This window comes from Mya arenaria, chromosome 11 (assembly GCF_026914265.1).
Source record: "Mya arenaria isolate MELC-2E11 chromosome 11, ASM2691426v1".
In the NCBI taxonomy this organism is placed as follows: domain Eukaryota; kingdom Metazoa; phylum Mollusca; class Bivalvia; order Myida; family Myidae; genus Mya; species Mya arenaria.
The window spans coordinates 31,851,590-31,866,155 of record NC_069132.1 but is presented as its reverse complement, the minus strand read 5'-3'; the positions used below and the strand labels follow the sequence as shown (position 1 = coordinate 31,866,155).

General features: G+C 34.7%; 1 protein-coding gene across 4 annotated transcripts in view; it reads right to left on the bottom strand.

Annotated features, from left to right (window-relative positions):
• Positions 1 to 14,566, bottom strand: part of LOC128209796 (sodium/calcium exchanger 3-like) — a 73,149-nt gene that overhangs the window by 28,940 nt on the left and 29,643 nt on the right. For 2 of the 4 annotated variants that reach the window (XM_052914006.1, XM_052914008.1), the window contains exons 3-4: positions 8,493 to 8,536; positions 4,641 to 4,784 (exon numbers count right to left, since the gene is read on the bottom strand). In XM_052914006.1, coding sequence (XP_052769966.1) covers positions 4,641 to 4,784; positions 8,493 to 8,536 — 188 coding nt within the window. The remainder of the gene's footprint in view (positions 1 to 4,640; positions 4,785 to 8,492; positions 8,537 to 14,566) is intronic. The other 2 variants (XM_052914007.1, XM_052914009.1) reach the window with 1 other exon arrangement.

Below are 14,566 nucleotides of genomic sequence, written 5' to 3'. Positions count from 1 at the left end.
AAAATGCATAAAATGTCCCGAAGGAGAAATAAATAAAAATAAAACGGATTTTTCTCCGATTTTTTTTATTTTTTAAATCTTCTTATATCATGAAGACAAAACACACCATACTTGTGTCAGCTATTTCATAGGCTGAAAAAAGGGTGATAGATCACCATAAAGTTTCAAAAGCATAATTATAAGATCCTTTTAATGACTGAAAATATTGACCTCAACACTGTTGAGTTCAAGCGCTCATTAAAATTAATTGTATATATTTGTTCGAATGCATCTATGCATATGAGGTGCATATATTATCAACCCATGGATTTTATGAAACATGTCAGTGTAATAAAGAAGTTTAAATGGCCATTTCTAACCTTTTGCCCACAGTATAAGCATAACCTTTCCATTGTGAAGTAATCAAACATTGAACAAAGTTTCAGACACGGTATAATAAGGAGGTCAAATGTGTTTTTAACGAAGTAGTACCGTGACAATTTACCGTGATGTGGTTTTGATATAGAAAAAATAACCAAAAAAAGTTGACGCCCTGATGGAAATTCCTCTTCACTTCAAAGTTTGACAGGGCTTACGGATACACAGACAGTCAAAATCTACATTTATGTACTTCACCAAAGAAAATTCGGGAGCATTATGATAAATTTGACAAGTGTTATATGTTTCAAAAAACCAGGTCTAAGAACTGATTTTAGAAGCAGTCCTGATAAATATCCTAATTCCAGCTATGCCCGTTGGCAATAAGCAACGGATAAGTTTGACTTCTTGCACTGACTGCCAGATATCTTATGTTCAGATTTTTTCTGTTTTATCGGAAACACACACTATGTTATTATTACATCATTTTCAGTATTCTTTAACGATTTAAATTCTAATTCATTATTAAACTAATTAACAACTACGAATATCACGATACCTTGTGTTTTTCTCTTCAAATATGTGATCGTGAAGTAGTGTGTTCAATGCTCCCCAGAGTCAAATTCAGAAAAAAATATCCATTTTGACTATGATGAACACGATATCATTTTGCAGTTTGTGTTTGTCAGAAGCTATACATTTTTGCACTGTAATCCAATTCATCCTTGTTAATATACGACGTGCGCCAACGACTTTTAATAGACAAAACAACCCAAGAATTTCTGTCTCCTTATTTTGACCGGAAGTTTCGCAATCATTCCACGAAACGCGAACAACATACTGAATCTATAAAAAAAATTCACAATAAACACGCTTAAAGTTCTCCACGGTTTGATTTAAATAATGAAAAATAAACATCGGAACGTTTTTGTAGTAAAACATTTCTATATAGCTGCAGAAATTGCGAGAAATAAGGGGTATGACAAAAACTACTTTCACTTTTGACAGGACGTTGTTATGGTAACGGGTACCTGTTCTGTTTCCCCGCGTATTTCCGACTGGTTTACGTGGTTTGTGCAGTAAAAAGACCTATAATTAATGACAATTGGTACACCAGTTGGTTCTGGGATATGGGTTATAGAACACTAATTTTATTTTCTTCTTAACATTGGAGCAACGTTCGTCGGAAAAAATAAAAATAAAACTACGAAAATGAATTTTATTTTTATTTGGGTTTTGCAATATTTAGGTACGGCGCTCCCGTAAATCTAAAGATATAAAAACTCTGGCCTTATCCAGATAAAAGATGTAACCTTGTGAACATTTTTATGACATTATTCACAATTCATTTTCACAAAACTTTACTACTTCATTCTCAAGAGAGTGATGAAACATGGCCTGAAAGTGAACTAATTGGCATGTTTAAATCCAAGGTATTGTAGAACATTCTTACATAAAAATGAAGCAGTACCCAAGACATTCATTGATTACAGTCTGTTTGAACAGGAATGTTTTCTAAGCCTCATGGTACTGTCAATGCCTATTTCTTGTATCAAGGTACTGTCAATGCCTCTTTCTTGTATCAAGGTACTGTCAATGCCTATTTCTTTTATCAAGGTACTGTCAATGCCTCTTTCTTGATCACAGTATTTTCAATGCCTCTTTCTTGTATCATGGTATTGTCAATGCCTCTTTCTTGTATCAGGGTATTGTCAATGCCTCTTTCTTGTATCATGGTATTCTTAATGCCTCTTTCTTGTATCAGGGTACTGTCAATGCCTCTTTCTTGTATCATGGTATTGTCAATGCCTCTTTCTTGATCACAGTATTTTCAATGCCTCTTTCTTGTATCATGGTATTGTCAATGCTTCTTTCTTGTATCATAGTATTGTCAATGCCTCTTTCTTGTATCATGGTATTGTCAATGCCTCCTTCTTGTATCACAGTGTTGTCAATGCCTCTTTCGTGTATCATGGTATTGTCAATGCCTCAGTCTTGTATCATAGTACTGTCAATGCCTCTTTCTTGATCACAGTACTGCCAATGCCTCTTTCTTGATCACAGTACTGTCAATGCCTCTTTCGTGTATCATGGTATTGTCAATGCCTCCTTCTTGTATCATAGTACTGTCAATGTCTCTTTCTTGATCACAGTACTGCCAATGCCTCTTTCTTGATCACAGTACTGTCAATGCCTCTTTCTTGTATCATGATATTGTCAATGCCTCTTTATTGAATCACAGTATTGTCAATTACTCTTTCTTATATCACAGTATTGCCAATGCCTTATAATTGTATAATGGCATTGTCAATGACTATTGTATCACAGTACTGCCAATGCCTCTTTCTTGTATCACAGTACTGCCAATGCCTCTTTCTCATTTAACAGTACTGTCAATGCCTCTTTTTTTATAAGGGTACTGTCAATGCCTCTTTCTCACTTCACAGTACTGTCAATGCCTCTTTCTTTTATTAGGTTACTGTCAATGCTATTTTCTTGCGTCAGGGTTTAAGGTCAATGCCTTGTTCTGGTATAATTAAGGGACAGTAATTGCCTCTTTCTTGTATTAGGGTACATACAGTCAATGCCTCTTTTTGTACCAGTATACTGTCCATGCCTCTTTCTTGCATCAGGGTACATTTAACACCTAGTTCTTGTATCACCAGGGTACTGTCCATACCAAGTTCTTGTTTCAGAGTATAGTCAATGCATCTTTCTTGTACAAGGGTGCAGTCAATACCTACTTTTTGGTATCAGAGTAAAGTCAATACCTACTTCTTGTATCAGGATATAGTCAAATAATACCTAGTTCTTGTATCCGAGTACAGTCTAACTTTCATTCTCAGGCCTGTGCAGTCAATACCTAGTTCTTGTATCCGAGTACAGTCAAACGCTCATTCTCAGGGTGCAGTCAATACCTTGTCCTTGTATCCCAGTACAGTCAAATGCTCATTCTCAGGGTGCAGTCGATACCTTGTTCTTGTATCCCAGTACAGTCGAATGCTCATTCTCAGGGTGCAGTCAATACCTAGTTCTTATATCAGGATAATTTCATGTTTTTTTCCTTGTACATTGAAAATGCATACATGTTTATGTATTAAACCACTGTTATCACAGCACATTGTCTTCCACCAATTTGTTATCCAACTATTAAACTGCAATGACTGACAGATGGCTATGGCACAATTAACAGAAACCCAGACAAGAAAGCAAACACAGCTACCATCTAAATATGGAATATTTCATGGCAATAGGAGTGTTTAATCATTTTCCTCTTAACCTAAATCAAATAGTCCATATGGCTTCTTATTTATTTTCTACAAGAATTATGTTAACTGCAATTACTCTTTAAATATAGTTATATCAATATATTTGTTAAGTGTCTCTTAGAACTATCAAGAACGATTCTCTTTCATAACCTACATAAAGGCATTGAACGGTTTTGTAGGTATTGATCTAGAGTTACAATTACTCTTTTGTCATGGTTATTCTGTTGATGGAAAGGCATTGTCAGCTATGTCAGAGTGATGAAATGTCCCATTATGTGCCGGACTATTCCTTATTTATCTCCTATGTCCGAAAATGACCGTGAAGCAGTGCAAACTATTGAACAACATTGCTTGGAAAGATAATGCATGCTGATGTTCCTTGTTTTGGGGGCTTTTTTACTGGGTTTGACTTCAACACTGCCACAATTGCTTTAAATAAATTACACTGAAAAAACCCTTTGCTTCTAATAATCAGAAGAACAGTGTTACATGTACAACAAGATCCATGCTTACAAATGTAAAGAAGTCAAAATTTAAGAGTCATTTTTACCAAAATTCACACTTTAGGGAATGTATTATGTAATAGTTAGATGACATTAAGTATTATTTGAATGATAATATGGGCAGTGAACGGAGCGAACAAGCCTTTCTTAATCATTTAAATATTACTTTAGGGCATCTACTACCTCATTGGCTGACACATTGTCAAGGCAAAATCTGACACAGGGAGTGTGTATCTGATAAGTAGAGTGTGTATCTGATAAGTAGAGTGTGTATCTGATAAGTAGAGTGTGTATCTGATAAGTAGCACTAGGCAGACCTTTAAAAAACCGCAAAAGTTGAGGTTCATAATCATTTAGCATAGTACTTAATGATTACCGATCTGCAATGTCATTGGCTGAAAGTGTACATGTAGGTTGTATTTTAGTAGAGTTTAACTTGTGTGAATACATGAATTATTAATGGTGTAGCATATAACCAACAGGTTCAACCACATAACCATCAGTTCCTTACCTTAAACTCCTGCGACTCCTTAATGTTGACGCGGCACTTGATGATGTCACCAAGGCGAGGTTTCCCGAGCTCCTGTAGTTGTTCATCCTCTGTACTGTTCACAGCCATTCCCGAGTCTGTGTCCGGGGACTTTCCCTTGCCTGCAGAACCAAACACATGCGACATAGAGCAATTGAAGCGATAAAGATTTCCTCACGGCAGGGATACATATTCAGGGGCATATCCCATCGTCTTAACTTGAATTGTTTTGGCCATTAATGAAGGACATAGGTGATTTGGTCATAATGGTGCACTACTTTTTATATTTAGAGAACACTATATGTACTTTATTCATAGTATTAAATAATTGACAGAATTATAAACTTATCCACATCTTAAGCATTTCCACTACCTAAAAAAAGATTTTAAAGAATTAGACAGTTTAAAAGTTCAGAATTTTTTTCATGGCTAACTTATTATTTGCCAAAATGACTATTGAAAACATTTTTTTAAGACCCAGAATTATACAATACATTTGTACACTGTTTCAACAAAAAAAGGGAAAGAAAATAAATTCAAAGAAAAGGCAATTTATCTTTTATGGTACAAACCTGAAAAAAAGAGATAATACATCAGTTTGAATTAAGTTTATTATCTAATGTGTACAAAAACCTGTAACAAAAAATAGAAGTAATTCATGATTTATTATACAAAATGATCAGGGAAAAACTATTACAAAAACTTAGCAGAATGTAATAAATAATCAGGAGACATTAACCGCAAACCTGCTGCTTTCTATGAGCTAAAAATTCGTTAAATCATACCAACGACTTGACAAATTTAAGCCACAAGCAATTTTTACTTGCATTATTTTTTTTAATTCATGTTCATTTCATTGCTAGTGTGAACCACATATTTTTTTTTCACGATATGTAAAAGAAAATGAAAAAAATAAAACCATGCTAAAATCATATGTCCTTTACAGCTTGTATAAGTATATAAAATATAAAAAGTCTTACAGCATTTCTCTGCGAATTATTTCAGTCCAGAACAGATAGCTGAATATAGGTATTTCATTACTACAGACTTAACTTGAGTCTTTTACACTTACACTAATTTGCTAATTAATCATATCTGACTTGGTCTATTTCTGGGCATAGATATATACATTACAGCAGCAAAAAATAAACAGGTACAAAGAAACTGATGTAATACATCAATCCATACAGAAAAACAACTACTTTTTCCAGTTCATTATTAATTACTTATTAATCTTATTGTCTTTATCACAATTGATTTAAGTACATGTACATTCTCAGGTCACATTTTCCCACATTTATTCTGGGTGCGAAATTTGTATTGGAAGATATCAGCTTCTGAACAGATTTTCAAAGGGACATAACTCATTATATGAAGAGGTGGCAAAGCATTTCACTTAATGTTTCTTTCGTCATTGTTCAGCATTTTGAGATGTTTTTAATGAATGGCAGCTGGCCTAGCAAGTTAGCACTATAATGGTCATCAACAAGAGCAGCATAGAGTCCATGACGCTCGTCTGTTTTTACTTACGTAAAGAGAAAGGGGCTTATCTCAACAATAGCTATATTCAGGTTAAAAGCATTGCTACAAATGTGTGTAAAGTCTCTGGCGACATGTGTACCAAACTTCATTTCAATATCTTCAACAGTTTTTTTATTTAGATATGGCAAAAGTTAAATGCCAACAAAACCCAGGCTATCACAATATCTCAATTTTCTTTCTCTGGAAACAGTCTAGCTAACAATGAATAATATTTGCTAGTAATCTTTCTATCTCCTGTCAATTCTGCAAATCATCTGGAAATTGGATGCTCCTATATTGATCCTATATTGAAGATCAATTCATCTAGAGACTGGACTCTCCTATATTGACGATCAATTCATCTAGAAACTAGACTCTCCTATATAAATGATCAAATCATCTAGAGACTGGACTCTCCTATATTGAAGATCAATTCATATAGAGACTGGACTCTCCTACATTGAAGATCAATTCATCTAGAGACTGGACTCTCCTATATAAAAGATCAATTCATCTAGAGACTGGACTCTCCTGTATTGAAGATCAATTCATCTAGGGACTGGACTCTCCTATATAAAAGATCAATTCATCTAGAGACTGGACTCTCCTGTATTGAAGATCAATTCATCTAGGGACTGGACTCTCCTATATAAAAGATCAATTCATCTAGAGACTGGACTCTCCTTGATAAATCTTATTTCTTACTGTGTCAGTGTATTAAGGACACACAGTCTTAATAGTATGTATAAAACACTGAATAAATAATAATTTATGAAGTTCTATACACAATCCATGCTTTAATAAAGCTTAAGAAACTGACATATTATATTGTAACGAACATGACAGAATGGAGGAAATATCAATAATAAAGTAAGAAGAAAGGTTTCAGATATAAAAGCTACCACATGACCCTCACCGAAGCACTACCTAATGGAGTAGCTGGATGTTCGAAATGAATTGTAAAATACATATGCACAAAAGTTAACCACACTGCTGCTGTTGCTGCTGCTGTTGCTGACCATGATGATAAAGTTGACACTTGTTTTCTCTTTTAAATATGAGACGAGCTAACAGGCATAAAACATTCAGGGACACAAAATTCCTACAAGCCCTAGAAGGGGTTCTTTATAGTTTAGTGGCCTTCTACCTCAGGAAATCGTGAACGGGGTAAGTTGAAACATTGAAGAAACATGCATGACATGATAACCACACAAACAATCACGAAAAAAACATCACTATCTTGCCATAACAACTTTGAAGGATTGGGATAATATGTTTTTCTTATATTTCTGTACATTATCATCTAAGTATAACAAACACATCAAGTCAATGTCACAATCTAGGTTTAACCATTTTTTTCTTAAGTTTGCTAACATACATTACAAATTATTTATTCTTTTAGTCAGTAGCTGTTACATAATAATTTATCTGTAGCTTGTCATTCTTCAGCCATGCTAATTAATTATTAGAGAAAAGCTCAACAGCGATGCATAATTAATGCATAATTTACATATTGTTACATTTTAAGCCAAACTTGAATTCTCATAACATCTACTCCTGTGTTTTCTATTCATAACATCTATAAAATGGAAGAAAAAAAAACATCTGTGAAATATGACCACATTATATCCTACATTTGAATACAGAAAGTTTCATTGTCAATTTGTAATTAAGTAGTAGAAAAAGAGGCCCCAAATGGTTACAAACTAGCATATCAAATTAAGCCAAATATAGTACTTAACATTGAATTTACTGAAAAGAAAATGAAGTTTATTGTGATTATCATAAAGATAATTTCTTTCTAAAGAGTGTAAATATTATACAAATTATACATAAACAAAAATAGTGAGCTTAGCCTAAACGCATTATACGGGACTTAAGATGTTCAGTGAAATTGGGGCCGGAGTTTTCATTCATAATTATTAACAGAATGGTAATTCACTTTCATGGACATAAAAAAAATAATATAATCAGTATATCACATTATTACTTTATTGTCTCACACCCTAAAAATACTTTAAAATGGGCACCATGACCTGTCATTTTTACTAAAAGGATAGGATACAGTAAAAAATTTACAAAGTCATCTGAAAACAATACAAATATTTATACATGTATGTTATTCATTGCTTAAAGTCTTTTATATCCTAATAAACTGCTGGATTTGAAAATTGAACCCTTACAAAGATGCACCCAATGGTCATATAACACTATGTCTAAAAGCCGGACATGATCAGCCAATCAAATAGCAAAGTCGGTTCAGCCACTGTGCAAAAAAGGTCGGCAAAACATCCGAGGGTAATACTTATCTGCCGTTTTTCTGCGGAGAATATGGATCGAACTATCGCCCTCTTCTTCTGAGGATAAAAACACAGTAATGGCGTGCTATTTAGTCATATTTGGGGGAAAAATATTAAAATGAGATTATATCGCAATAATTTCTGATCAAGAAGAATATAATCATCATGGTTTGGGAATAAAACATAGGAGTAATGACACATTATTCAGTTCCCTGTCAAATATCTCTTGAAATCAGAACAATACATACCAAGACCCAGGGAGAAGACATGAAGTTTTCAGTACAAAAAAAGGTCGTTTTCACTGCATTCAAGCTAGACTTTGCCTTAATTCAACATTTCAAAAGTGAATTTATTTAGAGTGGAACAACACTTTTTATTTTAAATACCAGAATGTGCCAAAAAAGGCCTCATTTCAAAATATTTTGACAACAACTTGCATATTTTTAAAAAAAAATCATGTTATACACCTTTATTTTTTAAAGCTGAGGTCGATTCAGACTGTCAGCGCACCCAGAAATAATGCCATTAAATCTTTAAACTGAAAACACAAAATCTCAGTCTCATTAATTGAAGCCTTAGCAATGTCAGCCAAACTAATGATAGGCTTACACTCAGCCTCAAGAAGTGATGGACCCGAAATGCAACCCTGACAAATTCCCGCAATAGGATGAACAAAGCCTTATTGACAGCAATCGTCTACAATTGTGGGAACAGTAGTGCAGATGAATTTTTTTTTTGAGCTGACTAAACAAATTAACATGACACAGATCAATGCCACTGTCAATGCCTTTATACTGGCCAACCTCTACTGGTCAGTGTTGATCAATATTAACCAGTATTTTCATGGCAATGACCTCCTTGCGCCCAATAAATAGTGCCAGAGCGGTACTCCTGAGAGACATAACTGTCAATGTTTACTCTCGTTTATTGCAATAACATATCAATACTATTTAATCACATTGGTTTAAGATGTGACCCAACTCTATATAAATATTGGTGACAATGGCTAAAAAAATAAGTTTACCCTTTTGGGCCAAGAGATCATGAAATAAAATCTACTTTACTTCAATAACAAAGTATGACAAATTAAAAAAAATGTATGAATTAACGCTGTTCCCAGACAGTACTGGACTGTAATGCAAGTACAGACCCTAGTTCAACATTTTTATTTGAGTCAATAAAATTAAATGTACGATGGAAAAGAAAGGGGGGGGGGGCTTAATCTAGCAATTAATTTATAGTCGCCATTACTGTAAATGACAGTGAAACCTCAAATAGGCTAAAACAATCAATGGAAAGTGTACATCTAAGAATTCTCTCCAAACAGCTATTTCTGAGGTATAAATTGAAATCATATGAAAGTAATTTACTTTTTGGCATCCAGCATTGTAGTTCTGTCCACATAAATCACAGATCATCTAGATATGTAGAGACAGGAGTAAGAACTCCCCAAGAGCAGTCAATATTATGTATTGTCGTGTGTACCATCGAGGCCCAACCTGACTGGTAATTATGTGAAAGAAACAAGTAATGTGCTTATCTTCAAGGGAATGGGGGTGTTATTGGCAGAAGATTATTCATAGCAATTATAAGTGCTTTGTAATGTATAACATTATGAATCTAATAACCATTACGGCTTGAAAGGAGTAACAGCTATAGGAATTAAAGATGAAGCTTCAACCACAGAGAGGCTGAATTTTACAACCTAATTCCTCCTTAAGAACATGAAAAGTTAACACACCACTGATGCAAGATCATAAATGCTGTTCTTACAAGTGCAACACTAGCAGGGTACGAACTAGTTTGAAACTTCATAAAGGGGCATAATTCTCAAAAAAATGAGCCATTGAAGTTTATCAAAAGCATACCTCTCAGTTTTGTGAGCCAGGGTGATGAAAAACTGAATCTGTGCAGTTTTTATGTCTATATCTTTATACATTTGCTTCAGTAATGCCACCAGTTTCTTACCAATTTTGAGCAGCTACAGACTGAACTTTTTTGCCATTGAACGAATAAGCAATTCGAGTTACCAAATTCTGTCCTTAGGGTCCAAAACTACTTGGCCCTTTCCCGAAGAAATCAGTATTTGTTTCACATTACCCCACGATTGCCTAACATCACACAAAACAGCCTGCTATCTCTCCTAGTAGATCAATTTCATTTCCTATTAATTTCCTCAAGTTTCTAATCAAAAGTATTGTTTATCAATTCCAGAAGGAAACTCCAGAAGGACTAAGAAAAAAAGGTTAACCAACCAATTCAATAAAATGGCGCTTGACGTAATTGCTTTTAGACAAGAGATTCCATTAATTTGACAAAAGAAACCCAAACCACATACATAAAGACGACTTCTTCCGTCTAATTTGACAAGAACAACCTAACATCCACAGCTGTATAGATAACAATAATGCTGAAGACAATACATGGCTTGCCACATGGGATGGCTGCAAAGAATACTTTTCAGAAAAGGTCAAATGGTCTAGCTGTATGTTACAGAAATGATCTTATTGACAGATTTTCTACATTTGGCAAGATCAATAGCACAAGCCATGTCATTAACACTATTCTGTTTTTCTCAGCTGACTAAGGGGAAGAACTCCAAAAATGTTTTAGACAGAATGATGTAATTGCATATTAAAGTAGATTGTCGTTGTAAACCTTAGTACTATCTTCATGTCAATGGTCAACAATAAAGATTTTGTGCCTCACCAACAGCCACAACAATGAGGAAACTCTTCGACAGTATCTCATTTTATTTCTTCTTAAAAACACACGGTCAATTTCTCATTCTTTTATAGACTGAACGTAAGTAAATTTCAATTTTCAGAAAACAGAATTACATTACAAAGATGCTGTTTCTTGATTGCTTTATGTTTACAGTGATTGAAAATGATCAATTTTTGAACATCTGATGGTTTACCATTGGATTGTTTTTCAATGTTGCAGACAAGAGTGCTGCGGAACAAACCAAACGCTCAGCTGTTGTTCCTCAATTGGAAAATATTTAGTATAACTTACCAATAATTAAAGCTATGCATCATCAGTGTTAAGTCTCTGGCAACATGTTAACCAAGTTTCATTTGAATCTATCTTGAATGCTTTTTGTTACGGTCAAGGTTGAAGTAATGACACCAAGGCTTACCATGACTTTCTGTTTTACGAGAAACAGAAGGGCTAAGAATGAAATGGCAAGGACATTCAATCAATATATATTCATAATTACAGACTGAAATTACCGAATGTGACACCACCACAGCTATATACTATAATAACAAGTGCACCATGTGTGAAAATACCATCAGTGAAAAGGCCTGTGATGTACTTTCTGTGAAGTCATCATTACCCACAGGAGTCATCAATATCACATCAAAGCCCAACTCCATGGCGATATAGATGTATATCTGAGAAAAGTACTCTGGTAACCTGCTATTTTATAAATAATCTCCTATTTTGTATTTGAATGAAGCAGGTTCAAGTTGCGTAACTACAGTACACTCAACGAGTTAGACCCACTTTCCCTTTCCCTCTGCGGATTTTCGCTATCGCGGCCAACACAATTTTATCGACTGTCCGCGTTCCTCAAAGTTTGAATTTAAGGCCTTCGGAGGGTGATCAGTTGACCGAAGAATAACGAACTCAGCGTTCCTCGGAGGGGTTAACTCTGGGAAACTCTGCGGACACTTGATAAGAATCAACGCTAAAGTTATTTTATTTTTTATTAAAATTTTCAAAAAATTATGACGGTTCCAGTAAATTGCTTATTTTTTTTCCTCTGCCCGTTTTGCATGAAGTTAGCTTACCACAAGAATGCAGTCATATTTCACTAGTTGCACATGCATCTTATAAACGTGTTTTTGCTAATGACAGAATACAGAATTGATAAACACATTTCATCCGAGAAAGGCTAGGTTACACATTTTCGGAAAATCAGGAGGTCAAACATGTGTTCAAAGTTCACAGCGCATGGTTTTGAAGGCTGTCTTGCCACATTTTCTGTGGAAAATTCCATTAAACGTCATAGCTATTTTTAACCACCAATAATAAATAGTATATTCTACATTGTATTGATCACGCGCTTGAAGTCAGAGGTCATGGTTCAGAATCATGTAAATAGTCGGCTGCTTTACGATGCAATAAAATTAGTGGCAATACTTTAATGATTCAATGTTTATTATTCAAGACAATATTCAATTGGCGTTTACGGACACAAATACAGATTAAACATTGGTACATGTAAGAATCTTTTACACTTAACAATGTGTATAAGCATAAAAATAAATAACTTCTAAACAAGAATGATTTCTTGCTTATCTGATTAGACTCGGGAGTTCCGCTGCGGGATCATAAAATCAGACGATTCTCAACGCTATCGTTCATATTCAACTCAGCGGTAAGCCAGCCACTCGGAAGAACTCGGGGGGGATTTCAGCAAGGGCTACAGTTTTACCTTCGGAGGAAATCCGCGATCATCGACTTTATCCCTCTGAGTGAGCGAGGAAAGTGGGTCTAACTCATTGAGTGTACTGTAACTACACAGAAACAATTTCAAAGAGCAAAACCATTTGTTAGAGCCAACAAAATTTTTAAAACCATCAGTAACAGCCTATCAAGATTTATGAATCAATCTGTTAAAGTTAAAAAAAGAGGTTTTCGTCCATCTGTCACAGCTTAAACAAGATTTCTTAATCTATCTGTCAGAGCCTAAACAAGAAGTTTTCATCCTTCTGTCACAGCCTGAACAAGAAGTTTTAATCAATCTGTCTAACCCTAAAAAAAGTTTAAATCCATCTGTGGGAGCCAAATTAAGCATCATTAACTAATCCATCTGTCGGTGCCAAAACATAAAGTTCTAATCAATCTGTTGGAGCCAAAACAAAATTTTTCATTCATCTGTCAGAGCCAAAACAAGAGGTTTTCATCCATCTGTCAATGCCTAAACAAGCATTGTCAATTAATCCATCTGTGGGAGCCAAAATAAGCATCATTAATTAATCCATCTGTCGGAGCCAAAACAAGAGGTTTTAATCCATCTGTCAGAGCAAAAACAAGAAGTTTTAATCCATCTGTCGGAGCAAAAACAAGAAGTTTTAATCCATCTGTCAGAGCCAAAACAAGAGGTTTTAATCCATCTGTCAATGCCTAAACCAGCATTGTCAATTAATCCATCTGTCAGAGCCAAAACAAGAGGTTTTAACCATCTGTCAATGCCTAAACCAGCATTGTCAATTAATCCATCTGTCAGAGCCAAAACAAGAGGTTTTCATCCATCTGTCAATGCCTAAACCAGCATTGTCAATTAATCCATCTGTCAGAGCCAAAATAAGCATAATTATGTGGCTTAAGAAATTGTAACAAGCCCTCAGATTTAGAGCAAGCGAGTATTTTACCCTTGCAGGGCCTGTGGTAATTTCAACCAATGTGTCAATTTATTTATTACTACAAAGCAGACACATATTGATATACAGACAGAGTAAAATATTGAACTTTCTAAACTGGAATAATGGTCTGCTGATCTTGGAACAATAAAAACAATCTGAAGACAAACTGATTTATAATTTAACAAAAGAAACAAACATTTTCTCTGGCAGTGACAAAAGAACCTGTCATAGTTTTTATGACAAAACCTACAAAACTGACTTGCTTAACATTAAAGTCAAGCCACATCTGTGTCTAATGATTGCATAAAACCTAACAATGCTATCAGTTAGCAAAGCATGTTCTTGCATACAGAACAAAACGTGAACATGCTTCAACGTTGATCAGATGCAAGCTGCAAATTGACATTAAACCTACGCAAAATGCTTGGCTTCTCAAGCTAAGGTTCTCAAGCAGTCCAGAGTACATGATCATAGAAATATTACTGAATCAGAACTCCAGAATACATTCATCGACAATAATGTATTCACATTCATGCAACGGGTTTTCTGCTTGCTCAAGCAAATGTGTATTTGCAAAGCTGAAGGAATCATGCTTTTACTGCTCACGCCTTGCACAATAAAAACAATAATGTATAACATCTTAGCACGCTTCTTTAGCTTCAGTTATGATTTCCATGTCATGGAATAATTTAAAGATAACGGCAAATGA